Below are 13037 nucleotides of genomic sequence, written 5' to 3' on the forward strand. Positions count from 1 at the left end.
AACATGGGGAAGATAGGAACCTCAGTTATTCCTTATGAGTACTCTTCCTCAACTAATAACATGGCCCATGCTTTATAAGAACATTATAAGTAAAAAGTACTTTAAGCTAAATGGATCTCATTTTATCTAACCAATGTAGGTATTCCATTGCAATATGAACGAGCAATACATATGTAACAGATGCTTGCTAAGGATGATTAATATCATTTTTCAAAAGTCTACCTTTTTGAGTAGGTGATTCTAAAAATGAGGTGCTTTTGATTGGCCATGCTTCCTTATTTTGTATTATGAAATAAGAACATTCTGAAAGCCGCACTTTGTAAGAATTTTGTAATAAAAAGACCTAGCTATCCTATATAGCTTTGTTCTAAGTTATCAGTACTGATTCTCAGTTTCCTGTCACAAGTGAATATCCTCATGTAAAGTATGGCTATGACTCCTTGGGAACCAAATATTATGTTGACCTTGTCAATGTTGCTGACCAGTTCGGGTATCTCCTTAGAGACGCATGCACTACAGTGAATGCGTCTAGACTAGAAAAGATGGCTCTTACACATTATATATAGACTTTTCACTTGGTCATTTCACTTGCATAGAAAAACAAAACATTAGAAAAAAAAATCTAGGCAGAAGCAGGCAGATCTCTGTGAGTTTGAGGCTGGCTTGGTCTAAAGAATGAGTTCCTGGACAGCCAGGGCTATATGGAGAAGCCCTATTTTTAAAAACTAAAACCACAAAACAGAAATAGTCAAAAAAACCAAACTAAACTAAACAAAACCAAAAAGGAAAAAGCCAAGCCCTTGGAAGCTAGTGTGATGTTTCAAATGCAAGGGGGGAAGGTGGGATTATGAACAAAAACTTTCTACTTTGAAAGTATATTCTTATCCAGAGTAATGGTTCTCAATCTGTGGATTGAGACCTCATTGGAGTTGTATATCAGACATTTACACTATAGTTCATAAAAGTAGGAAAATTACAGTTATGAAGTAGCAATAAAAATAATCTTATGGTTGAAGTCACCACAGCATGAGGAACTAAAGGGTGGCAGTGTTAGAAAGGGGTAGATATAAGGGTATATATATGTTCAAATGATTATCTCACAGAGACAATATGCATGTTCCAGTGGAGGGATGGAGTATGGGCTCTGGCATCAGAGAGCAAAGTGGTGTGACATTCACAGTGTGCTTGTCTCACACAGACGCCTCTCTTCCACTTCTCTGTCTTCAAGGAGCTCCTTCCTGGAAGGTCCCCGTGAAGGAGCTGGTATTGACTCAGGGCTAGACTTAGTTAAGCATTTATGTTACAGTAATAGCCACACTCCATGGAAGACTTAATGATGAGGAAGACAAGTGCACTGATTATTAAAATGTAAGTACTGACATATTTGAAACAATTTTTAGCAATTAAAAAAACCTTTGCTGCAGTTTAATTAACGTGAGTATTAATATGTCTTTAAAAGCCACTTTTAAGCTGGCATGGTGGTAGAGTCTGGTAGATCTATGAGAGTTCAAGGCCAGCCTGTTCTACATAGCAAGCCAGCCAGGGTAATATAAGTTCTTGTCTCAGCAACACAAATCAAAAGCCAATTCTACACCTCACGCCATGTCAAGAGCAAACATGGCTCTAAGCGGAAGATGGCTGGGAGCTTTCCAAGGAGCCCAAGGAAGAACTCTGAGATTCTAGGAAGGTGGGCTGCAAGAAGAAAGGAGGGGCAGCAGGCATGTGATGAAAACTGATAGCCCAGGAGTAGGGAAGGAAAGAGCATCTGGACAAGACCTGGGACACCACACCTAGGAGGTTGTTTTACTTTAGCCTAGATCAAACTGAGCCAAAGTTAAAGTTCTCAACAGGATAGAGAGGATGGAGTTGCATTGATGCCTGTGTAACAAAGGAAGTTAAAAGCAAGGTCTCCACCAGTATAGTGTCAGCTGGGAGAGATGACATTTGTAGGGTGGACCAAGCAGGCTGAGGACTGCTGAGGTATGCTGCTGCCATGGCCGGCGGGAGACTTAGCTACTGCATCCTATTAGGCTGCACAGAGTAGGAAGGTAGCAGGAAGAACAGGTCAGTGGGGATGACTAGTCTTTGATTTCCTGAAGCTCAGGCATCACTGCAGTAGTTTCGATGGCATCTCTGAGTCTCTTTTCTATCTATAGCTCTGGGCCTCGGCTTGGGGGCAATGTAGGGCCCAACACACTTTAATACTGTCTTACACATGTTGAAAGGCTCATAAGTGTGGCTCAGAGATCTGTGAATCACTTTTTCCCACAGAGTGCCCAGGTTCTCTAGTGATGCAGATACAGACACATTTAAGATAACAAAGCCTCCTATGAACTGGAAGGGTGCGGGATGATCTGCCTGAGTGACACAGATGTGAACGGGGACAGCACACACTCCCCAGTCATCTGTGTGGGGAGAGCATGATGGGCCTGAGCCCACAAAAACACCTCTCCCTTCTTCTAGCCTTAAGTGCACCAGCAGACCCCATCAATACTTCCCTGGGACTCAGACTGCTGCCGTCTTAAGAGTTTAAAGGGAAAACCCTTTGAAGATCCAGCAGTGGGAATAAAGCAATGCTTCCTGGCATTTTAAAATGTCTCCTGCTACTCAAAGAAATTATCCATTATCTTGAAGTGTGCACTTGACTGAGTCTGTACTTACAGAAACATTTGGAGAATTTTAAAACATCATTTTCTTAAGAAGAAAGAAAGGAAGAAAGGAAGAAAGGAAGAAAGGAAGGAAGGAGAAAAGAAAGGAAGAAAGAAGAGATCAGGGGGCTTTGAAATAACATGGCAGACAAGTGTAATGCTATATTAGGTTTTAGACAGAAAATGTTCACATTTGGTGAAAAGTTCACATATGGTGAAAGTCATGTTCATTTACAAGCTCTGAACGTTAGCAGATAAAAACAGCTCATCTATAAACACTGCAGGAGACGAATGTTACTGCCTTTAATACCTAGCTATCTGCTGGACATAGAGTTTGTCTCTTTCTATGAAACAAACATGATTCTCAAAAACAGGTTCAAAAGTGGGTAATAAGAAATGACCCAAGAATTAATTAACTAAATAGAAGACTAAAGTAAATAAAGGGAAAATTAGCCTATCAAAATAAAAGAAACACAATTAAATTAGGTTCCAGAAGACCCACGAGGAACTCATAAAAGGAACAATATGCACTTACCTGCTTTTTATTCTTTCATGATTTAATTTCTAATTTTATTCACTACTATCTGATAATTGTATAAAACACTTATTCTAACCACAGGCAATTTAGACTATTTTAATTTTTATTTCAAGGCCATGAGACAAAGGAACCTATTTATTGCTTAAGGGGATTTTTTAAAATGAAAATTAAAGCTTAATCTTTCATGTTTTAAAGCCAAGACTATTTAAAATCATTTATAATAATGCTGCAGGGAGACTTTTTCTCAGTATGCAAAATTGAAAAGATAAATTTACAATTATGAAAAAATTAATAGTTTGGGGATTAAACTGTCCCTTTCCTTTGTAGATGAATTTGTCTGGAACTTACAAGACATATTTAAACATAGGTAAATTCAAGCCCTGCATGGAAGTGAGAAGACGAGGCTTCATGTATTTTACACTGTGACTTCAGGACACAGACTATCTTACTAGACTATCACTTTAAAATATGAGTAACAGCACTAGACCTGTGATGGCGTCTAACACTTTATTTTCTAACTGACCCTTCTGATGAAGAAGAGAGACAGGAATGTTACTAATGTCACTAACCACATTGTTACATCTCTGAAAAAGCCCCTGTTGGAACTTAGGGACTTTTACTTAAATTGGGGACACTTACTTTCATTTAAACAAAAAAGTTTTTTAGTTGCATATGAGAAATAATCAAAACATTAGTTTTAAGTACTTTCTGCTGCCACATTTAAAGGTGGTGAAATCCTCTTAGCTATTATGAAGAGCATCTTTTGCAGGAGCAACTCCTTTCAGTGATCCTCAGTCTGCATTTACTGCAGAGCAGCATGTTGCTTCAGGAAGACAGGAGGAGTGGGGAGGACTCATTGCTAATGGAACATTTTGACCACAGCAGGAGGAAGGGAAAAGCATCTTCAAATATATTTTCTCTTTGGCTGTAAGAATATGGGATATTTTCACATTCCTAGGTTGAACACCCTCTGCTTTAAGAAGATTCCAGTAAAATTCATAGCCAGGTATGCATTAAATCCAGTACCTAGGAGAGAGGGTGGCAGGCTGATCTTTCTGAGTTCCAGGCCAGCCAGGGATATACAGTGAGACCCTGTCTTAAAAACCCAAAAATATAATTCAAAATTCATGATTTTCAAAATATTGGCTGAAATGATATTATAGTTTGCATCTGAAATGTCTCCTATAGACTCATATGCTGAGAGGTTATCACCTAGCTAGTGGCATAAGTTTGTAAACTTCTGGAGTTGAGACCTTCCTAGAGGAAGCAGGTCACTAGGGCATGTTGTTAGAAGTTGTATCTTGCCCTGGTAGCTTCCTGTATTTTGTCTTTACTTCCTGTTGCCATTAGACAAACAGTCTTCTCAGCTACACTCTTACTAACAGGGAAGTTCCTTGTGATGGGCTCAGAAACAGTGCCAAAGGACTGCAGACTGGACCCTCTGGATCTCAGGCAAGACAAGTTATGCCAGGCGTTCATTCCTTCAGAGAGATGGGAGAGCTAACAGAAATGGCTATGGATCCAGTAACGCGGGCCTGTTTCTTTCTTTTTGTGAGACAGTGTTTCACTATTTTCTCTGGATGTCCTAGAACCCATTATGTGGCCCAGGCTGGTCTCAGAGAGATGAAACCCAGAAATCTAGCCACCTCAAGTGTTGGGATTAAAGGTGTGAGACACCACACCCAGTTAAGCCTGTATTTTTTTCTCCCCGCCCCCTCACTCCTTCCCAGGAGCCCCACTATCCTTCCTAATTTACTATCCCTCCAAGTTCCTTCCTTCCTCACTGCATTTGTCCTTTTCTGAAGACTGCATGGCTTCTTTCACCTCATTCAGGCTCTGGCACAAATGCCCCCTTCTGACAGAGGGCTTACTTTCTTCAGACACTTCACTGTACACATTATTCTGTTTTATCACTATAAACAGCCTTATGTCATCTAAATTAATATTTATTTCTTTATTTTTCGAGGTCTCCTGAAAGACTTAAAGACTCCTAGGTATTATGTATTTCTGGTTCAATTCTATACTCCTACCACAAAGACATTATCTACCATTAAAATATACCTTACAGGTATTACTTACCAAATTATAACATTTTCATACTTAATATATTTTAAGGAAATCGCTGTTTTTTCAGAAGAGAGAAGCTAATAGTGTTCAAGTTGTGATGCTTGATATTGATTGTCAGCTCAACAAGATCTAGACCCACCTAGGAGACAAACCTTTAACTGTGTCTATAGAATATCTCCAGAGATGTTTAACTGAAGAGAGAAGATCTACCCTAAATGTGGAGTGTACTGTTTTATGACTTGCAGGGTTACTAATAAACGTGAGTACCAGCATTTATCCTTTGCTTCTGAATGGAGATGCAATGTGCCCAACAGTCTCAAGGTCCTGCAGTTATGACGTCCCAATCATGAGATACTTGAACTGTGAGCAAAATAAAACTTCATCTGCTTAAGAGTTATTGTCAGAATAAGAAAAGTAGTTAGCATAGGGTTACTAGAGGATTTATTAAAGCTATAAGTTCATTTCTCGAAAATACTATCAAAAGTTGACTTTTCAGTCTCTGCCAAGACCAAGATGGCCAGAAGAATCTACATGTTCCTCAAGAATGCCTGGGAGAAGGAGCCAGTGCTGGTGATAGCTTTCTCTGGCTGGGTCCTAGCTATATAGATGCCCGTGGTTAGCCCTTACACCCAGTATGATGGCATGATCACCCAGGCCATGTCCAAGCTGCCCTTGGGAGATAGTGGGAACATGCCTGATGTGCCTGGCCACCCCAGTCTTTGGGTTTATGCCCGGAATGGCTGAAGAACCTGTGTACTCCCCTGCTGATAGAAGAGACCCCTTCCCTGTTGCCCTCCAATAGAAATGTGAAAACCAGTCTACCCCAAAAGTTGATTTTTCAGGAATATCATTTATTCCAAAAGGTAAACCCCATATAGGGTAAAAGTGCATTTTTACAATACTTGAAAAAATTAAATCACCATATTTATGGGCTATTGTCTAGAAATCTTAGCACATTAGGGATAAATTCAGGAGATTCCCATCACCATTGCTTGGTTTCTTCTTTCTAGATGAACAGTGTTTTATAAAGACCCCAGGGCCGTTTTCCGTTTTCCCTTCAGTTCTACAGCTCAGAGAAGCATATTTTATTGCTTCCTGATGTCAGACTTCTTGAGAAAACCTTGCACAATTACAATAAAGTTTTCTCACCACTTAGATAATCATCTGAACACAGAAGATAGAAGGTCATGGCTTCAAAGTTAGAAGCAAGATTGTTCACGTACACTCCCTCATAGGTTACAGAGAGGCCCAGAAAATTCAGAGAAGAAATCCAATGAACATTCTGCTTTTTCTTTTTCTTTGTCTTTTTTTTTTTAAATTCATGGTAAGTATGCAACCATATTAGGTCTTTCTTGTACAAAAAAGAAAAAAAATGTTACTAGCCCTCAAATCAGGTCAACAAAATTTTTAAGGAAAAAATATGCAACTACACAATCTAGAATGTGACCATAAATGAACATACAATGTCCTTGACTAAATCATGAATTTTAAACTCAAAGGTACAGGATAGAGTTGGTGTGAAAGTAAACACTAAAGAGATCAGAGTTTGAGAACCAGGAGAAAATTCTTAAACTTTTTTCCTTTTTAAGAGAATAAGGACACGAAAGCAGAGCATGAGACTGAAGGTTGCTATAGAAACACTTAAGTATGAGAAGAATGAAAGGAAATGTTCATAAAAATAAAGTGATTGAATTTTTTCATTGAAAACTTGTTTCATTTTACCCTTGGAAAAGAAAACATCCATTCAAGTTTCTCCTTAAGAAAGTAGGGACTGTAATAAGCCAGAGACCCTGTGCAGCTGTCCAGGAAAAATCCAACCCAACTCCCTGCCTCTGGTACAGGAAGACTTGCATGTACATTGATATTGTATCATGTGGTGGAAGAGTAAAGTTTCCCACTCACCGGGACTTGTGAGGGCTCCCAGGGCACTGCTTGTGCTAGAGAGAGGGTTTGCATTGGTGCTGGTGGCTGAGGTTTGAGCGGCAGCTGCAGCTGCAGCTAGCGTTGCCAGATTCTGTAATTGTAAAGCATTCATGCCTGTAGAGGAAAGAGAAAAATAATATCAGCCAGAGACCCACATTTTCCAGTTTCTAAATTGTAATTGAGTATGAATGAACACACACACACACACACACACACACACACACACACCCCATGTAAACCCTTGTACTTGATACTGTGATTTGCTCAATGGAACTACCTCAGGGATATGTATAATTATATCTTGAATAGAACAAAGTTCTGTTTCTCAGAGGATACCTAATTTGAGTTCTAATGATATCATCTTCTGCTAGAGATGGAGTAGTAAGAAGGGGTATGTGCACTGTATCCAGTACTTTTGAGCGGACAGCTCAATGGGAGCATCCTAACTCAGAGCTCTCTTCTCTCAGGGTTTTAGAGGTAATTATGGAAGTTAAGAGAGAATTCTGTACTGACCTGCCAGGCTAATGGAGACTTAACTGTCATGAGAACAGTGAAGTGTGGGCATCAGTAGCTGCAGAACAAGCATTGGATGAACTCCACATTTCCTCATGTTACAGGTGCAGATATTATATGGGAATTGTAGTTCACTGTTTAAATATTCCTGCTCTGAAACTGAGCTGACACAGGTTTTAATCTTGGCTCTTATATTTTTCTAGATATGTGGGTGCAGGCAAATGACTTAGCCACTTTGTTTCCTGGTGGCCAGGCTAACTGTACTAGAATGTAGGGAGCTGTACAAATAAATGAAACAAATGCAAATTACTATGGCCTGGTCTCAGTAAGCATCCCCTGAATGTTAGCGGTTACAGTCCTCTCAAGACTTATCTTATTATTTGCACCGTAGGAACTCAATATGGGAGGAGGAGAAAATGGCACTGCCTTAAATCACTTTAGCTGTATTTGCTTTGATGCCTGAGCTCCATCCTCAGAGCCACATGACAGAAGGAGAGAGCCACCTCTGCAAGTGGTCCTCTGATCTACACATGTATGTGGTAGTGGAAAGACATTCTCCCCAACACCTTAAACCCCCAGCCACTATAATTTTAACTACAATGAGCTTCTAATTAGTAAAAGTTAAGAAACAAAACACAAACAATGTGTAAGTGTATAAGATGAGCTGAGAGATCTTGGGCCATGATTGGAGACTGGGCTCTATCCTGTTGCTTTTGCTGCTTATCAACTTATTTCTCCCCTTATTCCCATTTCTCAATCTATAGGGTCTCTAAATACCCCAGGCATTTCCCCCCATGATTCTCTTCACAGTGAGCAAAGACAATGAGGTTTCTCTTCTTATACAGAAGAGTTAAAGATTTCTGAAAGAGATTGGAGTCAAGTAATCAGCTTAACTTTACCTTCTTAGGACTCAAGTCCAGATAGTCATTAACTATCTCCACAACAAATTTGATCTGTTTAAGAAGAGTAGCCTGGTAATGGTCCACTTGTATTAGGGGAGGGGAGATAGATTTTCTAACAACATTCCTAAGCAGACTGCTAGCCCTCAGTGCATAGCTGGCTGAGTACATAAATAATGGCCAGGCTGCTGAGCCCTAGAAACAACACTGTTTCTGTGTGCTCCTTTGCTTGGCCTCCTGATTTGAAAAGAAGCTCGTGAGGGTTTTGCTGTAAAATAAGTTCTCATTATGCCACAAATTACATCCTGCCTTCCTTAAGGAGCCATTGGACTTGGGTTGTGGTGGAAACCAGAACAACCACCTACTTCTTTGCTGCATAGAAGCAGGATATGAATTTGTGAAATCTGGTGATCAAATGTGTTTGGAAGTAAGGCTCTCTGTCTCTCTGATAATGTCCTCATTATCAGAGATAATGGTTGAACAGTGGCATATTTATTAGAAACACTGTGGTATTGAGCAACACAGGGCTAGCTTCAGTTTCACTTTAGCCAAGTGGAAACAGAGAAATGGGAGCTTCCTGGCTTTAGTGAGACTCATTTAGACCAAATAAGGCTGTACTTGACATGCTCCACACGCAAGTGTGACAAGAGCACCTGGACTGTGAGTGACCTTGCGAGAGTGAGGCCTCCTTCATAGACCCATCTGTCCCTTTTTATGACTAATGGTCCCTCTAATGTTCTAATGATGTGAACCAGATGACCACACTACATCACTGACAGGCAGTTGGGCATATAAGAGAATTTAGCACTGAAATTAAAACCTATACCATGCATTTAACAGCAATAAAGAACAGACCATTATTATAGGTTCAGGCCAGAGGACCCTTTTCATTTTATCTGACTCTCCCCAAGGGGGAAGCACTGCATTGGAGCCAGTGTCACAAACTTCTGTATCAATTAGCCCGGCTGAGAATGTTCAGTGGCTTAGCAATATCAGGTCCGCACGTTCAAGTCTACAAAAACATACAGTCACAGATACACAGACACACAGGGTAGACCTGGGGTGGGAGAATGAATACATGGTGGATCAGAGATAGACTCTGAATAACAGCACGCAATTTTAATAATCTGCTATCAAGAATACTGTCTATACAGCCAATCATGTTTTTAGTTTTGCCCACTGACAGCTGTTTGGTTTATACCATTGTTTATATAAACATTGATAGCTCAACTGTTTATAGCATTTTCTTCAGTTATTATCTAATTAAATGCACACTTGTTAGACAGAAGTCCTTCACCTTACATAGCCTACATACTGACATTCCTTACAGGCCTTGGATGGCAACAATGAGGCTTTCTCTTTTCCCACTGTCCATTCCCTGTATGAAGTCAGGGCAAGGGTATGAGACCCTTCCAAAGTGACCTTCCTCATTTCCCCTTCAAGTGGGATCACCATCTGAGGCGATCTCTGCTATCTCTTCAACCTTTTCTTGTTGATGCCTAGAAAGGCCAGGTTCTAGGATACTACTCTGGAGGGAGCGCAGCGATGTTCAAAGACCATTACAATGCAAAGACAAGCTACTGGCAAACATAGCCAAGGGAGTAGCAGAATAGAAAGGCCACTGTAATCTTCAGCATATGACTATTTTGAGGAAAATGGAAGGGGGCAGAGTGTGAGAGAGTCAGGAAGACTCTTTATTTACCTATCAGTCCATTCCTCATCCATGTATAACTACTCTGTTTTACTAAAGAACCATGATGGGACCGTACCTGTGCAAGACACTGAGAATAAATGGGCAACAAGGAAGACTGGGTAGAGGCAGACTGTGTTTGTGCACTATGTTCGTGTTATTCAATTGCTGGTTTCTCTGTCCTTATATCTTGTTTCAATCTGGACACAGCATTATAATGCTTATTTCAAGAATCCATCTTAAGTTGTGTAATCAATTCTTACCATTTATTTTTGTCTTGTCAATAAATGCTAATCATCCAATGGCTGGGCACAAGAGAGAACAGGGCAAAACTTTCATAAGCCAGGGGAAGAAGAAAGAGAGAGAGAAAGTGAGATTCAGATATGCCATGAGAAGAAAGAGGGAAAGAGTTCTTGAGAGTTCAGCAGAAACATGGAAAAATAAATTCAAGTACTATTGGGATCTTGTCTGGGAGGGAGCCAGATTAGGGGATAAAGACAGACAGTCTAGGTATTGAGGTGAAGCTTGAACAGAAATCATGGTCTCTCTGTTGGTTTCTCATTATTGGGAACTAGTAGGATAAAAAAATGTAGCTGTATTAATTTCCTGTATACATTTATACTAAAAATATATATGAAGACTTGCACTCACCAGGAGGCTGCTGGACACTAGAGTAGGGAGGAGGCAATGACCAAAAGAAGTACTTTTAGTTTACTATTCTTTAGAGACAAGCCTACACTCAACCACATTATCACCAAAGACAAAATAAGATGGAACTGAGAGAGGAGCAGAGGAAAACACTGGTCAGCTGAGGAGTTGGGGATTACTGCCTTTCTCTGAAATGGCCTCCCACATCCTATTGTAAAATGTAAGCACTCAGTATCATGGGAATAACAGGAATAAGTCAGAATACCTCCCACCTTCCTAGATCTAGGACCCCTATTCCCAGCCATGGTTCCCATACTCCTGGTTTTTCAGTGTAGTCCTGGTAAGAACATCCCCTCTGTTACCCTTGACTTCTATTCCTAGTACCTGGAACGTACAAGATTCTATGTTGGTGACCACCATCACTATTTACCAAAGTCCGTGTGGCCTGCTGAAGAGTATGCTGCTCTGCTCTGAGACAGCCTGGATGTAAATGAACTCAGCTTTTCTCATATCAGGTCTCTGGAGAAAACTAACTGCTTGTACCTTGGGATCCCCAACTAGAGTAAAATTAAAATAGAATCTATTTTCTGAGAATCAATATGTGTAAAGACCAAAGAATGTGACCTTGAATAGAGCTGGGTTCAAATATTAAGTTCTCTTAACTTCAGCTAGCAACAGCAATATTATCTCAAATAAAGATGATGAGAGTGAGGGCAAAGCAGGGACTAGCCTGCTTCTCTTTGCTTTCCACGTGGTCTTAGGATTTACAAGACCATATGGTATGTGCACTACTGCTGCGGAATAGGTCACAGAATGAACCGAAGTATGAAAAGGTCACAACACCGTACCTAGTCTTTAGAAGCCATTTTGGGAAGGGGCAGTCCTAGGAAATCAGAGCATTCTGTGCTTACTTCTTTATACACTTGTCTCCCTCCTGCCAGTCCTCCTTTCCGTTTGTCCCTCTGTCCTCCTGGTCCTCACCTAGGCTCTTTAAACTTTCCCCTCATTATACCACAGTTCCCATTTACTTGACTAAACTGTACCTCATAAGAATTTAGAAGGAGAGGGAGAAAAGGAGGGACAATATACAATTTCAAAAGGAAATATGGCTGTGATGCAGAACTTACCTGTTCCTCATGTTTACCTACAGTGGTCTTGTTAACCTCCAATACTGTCTAAGACAACCAAAGCTGTCCAGTGAGTCATTGGGCCATTATGACCTAATGCAAGTCCTGCTTGGTAGAAATGCCAGGCCTTAAAGATAGCACTGCACAACACTGCTTATGGTACCTGAAATTAGGGGAATCTTGCTTAGAACAAAGTGGACACAGGAACTATTTCATATCCTGTGTTCCGTCGTCTTTCTTAACAGTTATCTCATTTCTTAATTTGACCTCTTTTTCATCTATCTTCTCCTTTTGTTGCCTCAGTGAGCAGAGGGCTCACTGTGGCCTCATTCTCAATACTAAATCTTTTACATATTCTTTCTTCCACACAGCTCAAAGTCTACTGATAGGGTTCAGGTAGTCCATGAACCCCAGGAAGTTTATGAAAAAAAAGTGTTTGTTATATGTGAAACTTTTTTCTGTGAAAGATACCAGAAAGTTGTTTATAATCTTGGAATTACCAAGATAACTGAAAAAGACCAAAGTCCTGGGAACAAATAGTTGAATGAAATTTCTACAGATGGGGTAGTGATTATATGATATGAGAAACCAAGAAGAAACTGAACTAAGGAGTGGTAGGAAAAGAAAAGGGTCTCTTCTTCAGTATAAACACACACACAGGGGAAACAGAAGCCAGAGAGCCTGTGTTCATCTTTCAAGGTACAGCTGAAGAGTGGCCTCAACAGAGACAGAAGAAAGGAATGCCTCAGGACAGCCCTGAAGCCTGAGAAGGGCTCCCTTGACCTTCCCTTGGCTGTATTAGCACCAGCTGAACAGGAGGATGGATGCATGGTAGGTAAGCACAGACCATAGCACCTTCTCCCTCGACTCAGCCTGACACAGGTCAGCCTTTAATCCTGGCCATCCCTCTCTGTGGCATTCTCTCATCAGTCCATGGTCTAAATGCTACTGGTACCTTATGCTCTGTTTGATGGTAGGTATGAT

General features: G+C 40.5%; 1 protein-coding gene across 13 annotated transcripts in view; it reads right to left on the minus strand.

Annotated features, from left to right (window-relative positions):
* CELF2 (CUGBP Elav-like family member 2) overlaps positions 1 to 13037 on the minus strand; it is a 291604-nt gene that overhangs the window by 36578 nt on the left and 241989 nt on the right. For all 13 annotated transcript variants that reach the window (XM_080918103.1, XM_080918108.1, XM_080918101.1 and 10 more), the window contains one exon: positions 7156 to 7290. In XM_080918103.1, the coding sequence (XP_080774229.1) occupies positions 7156 to 7290 (135 nt within the window). The remainder of the gene's footprint in view (positions 1 to 7155; positions 7291 to 13037) is intronic.

The sequence above is a fragment of the Micromys minutus genome, assembly GCF_963924665.1.
Source record: "Micromys minutus genome assembly, chromosome: 6".
NCBI classification, from domain to species: domain Eukaryota; kingdom Metazoa; phylum Chordata; class Mammalia; order Rodentia; family Muridae; genus Micromys; species Micromys minutus.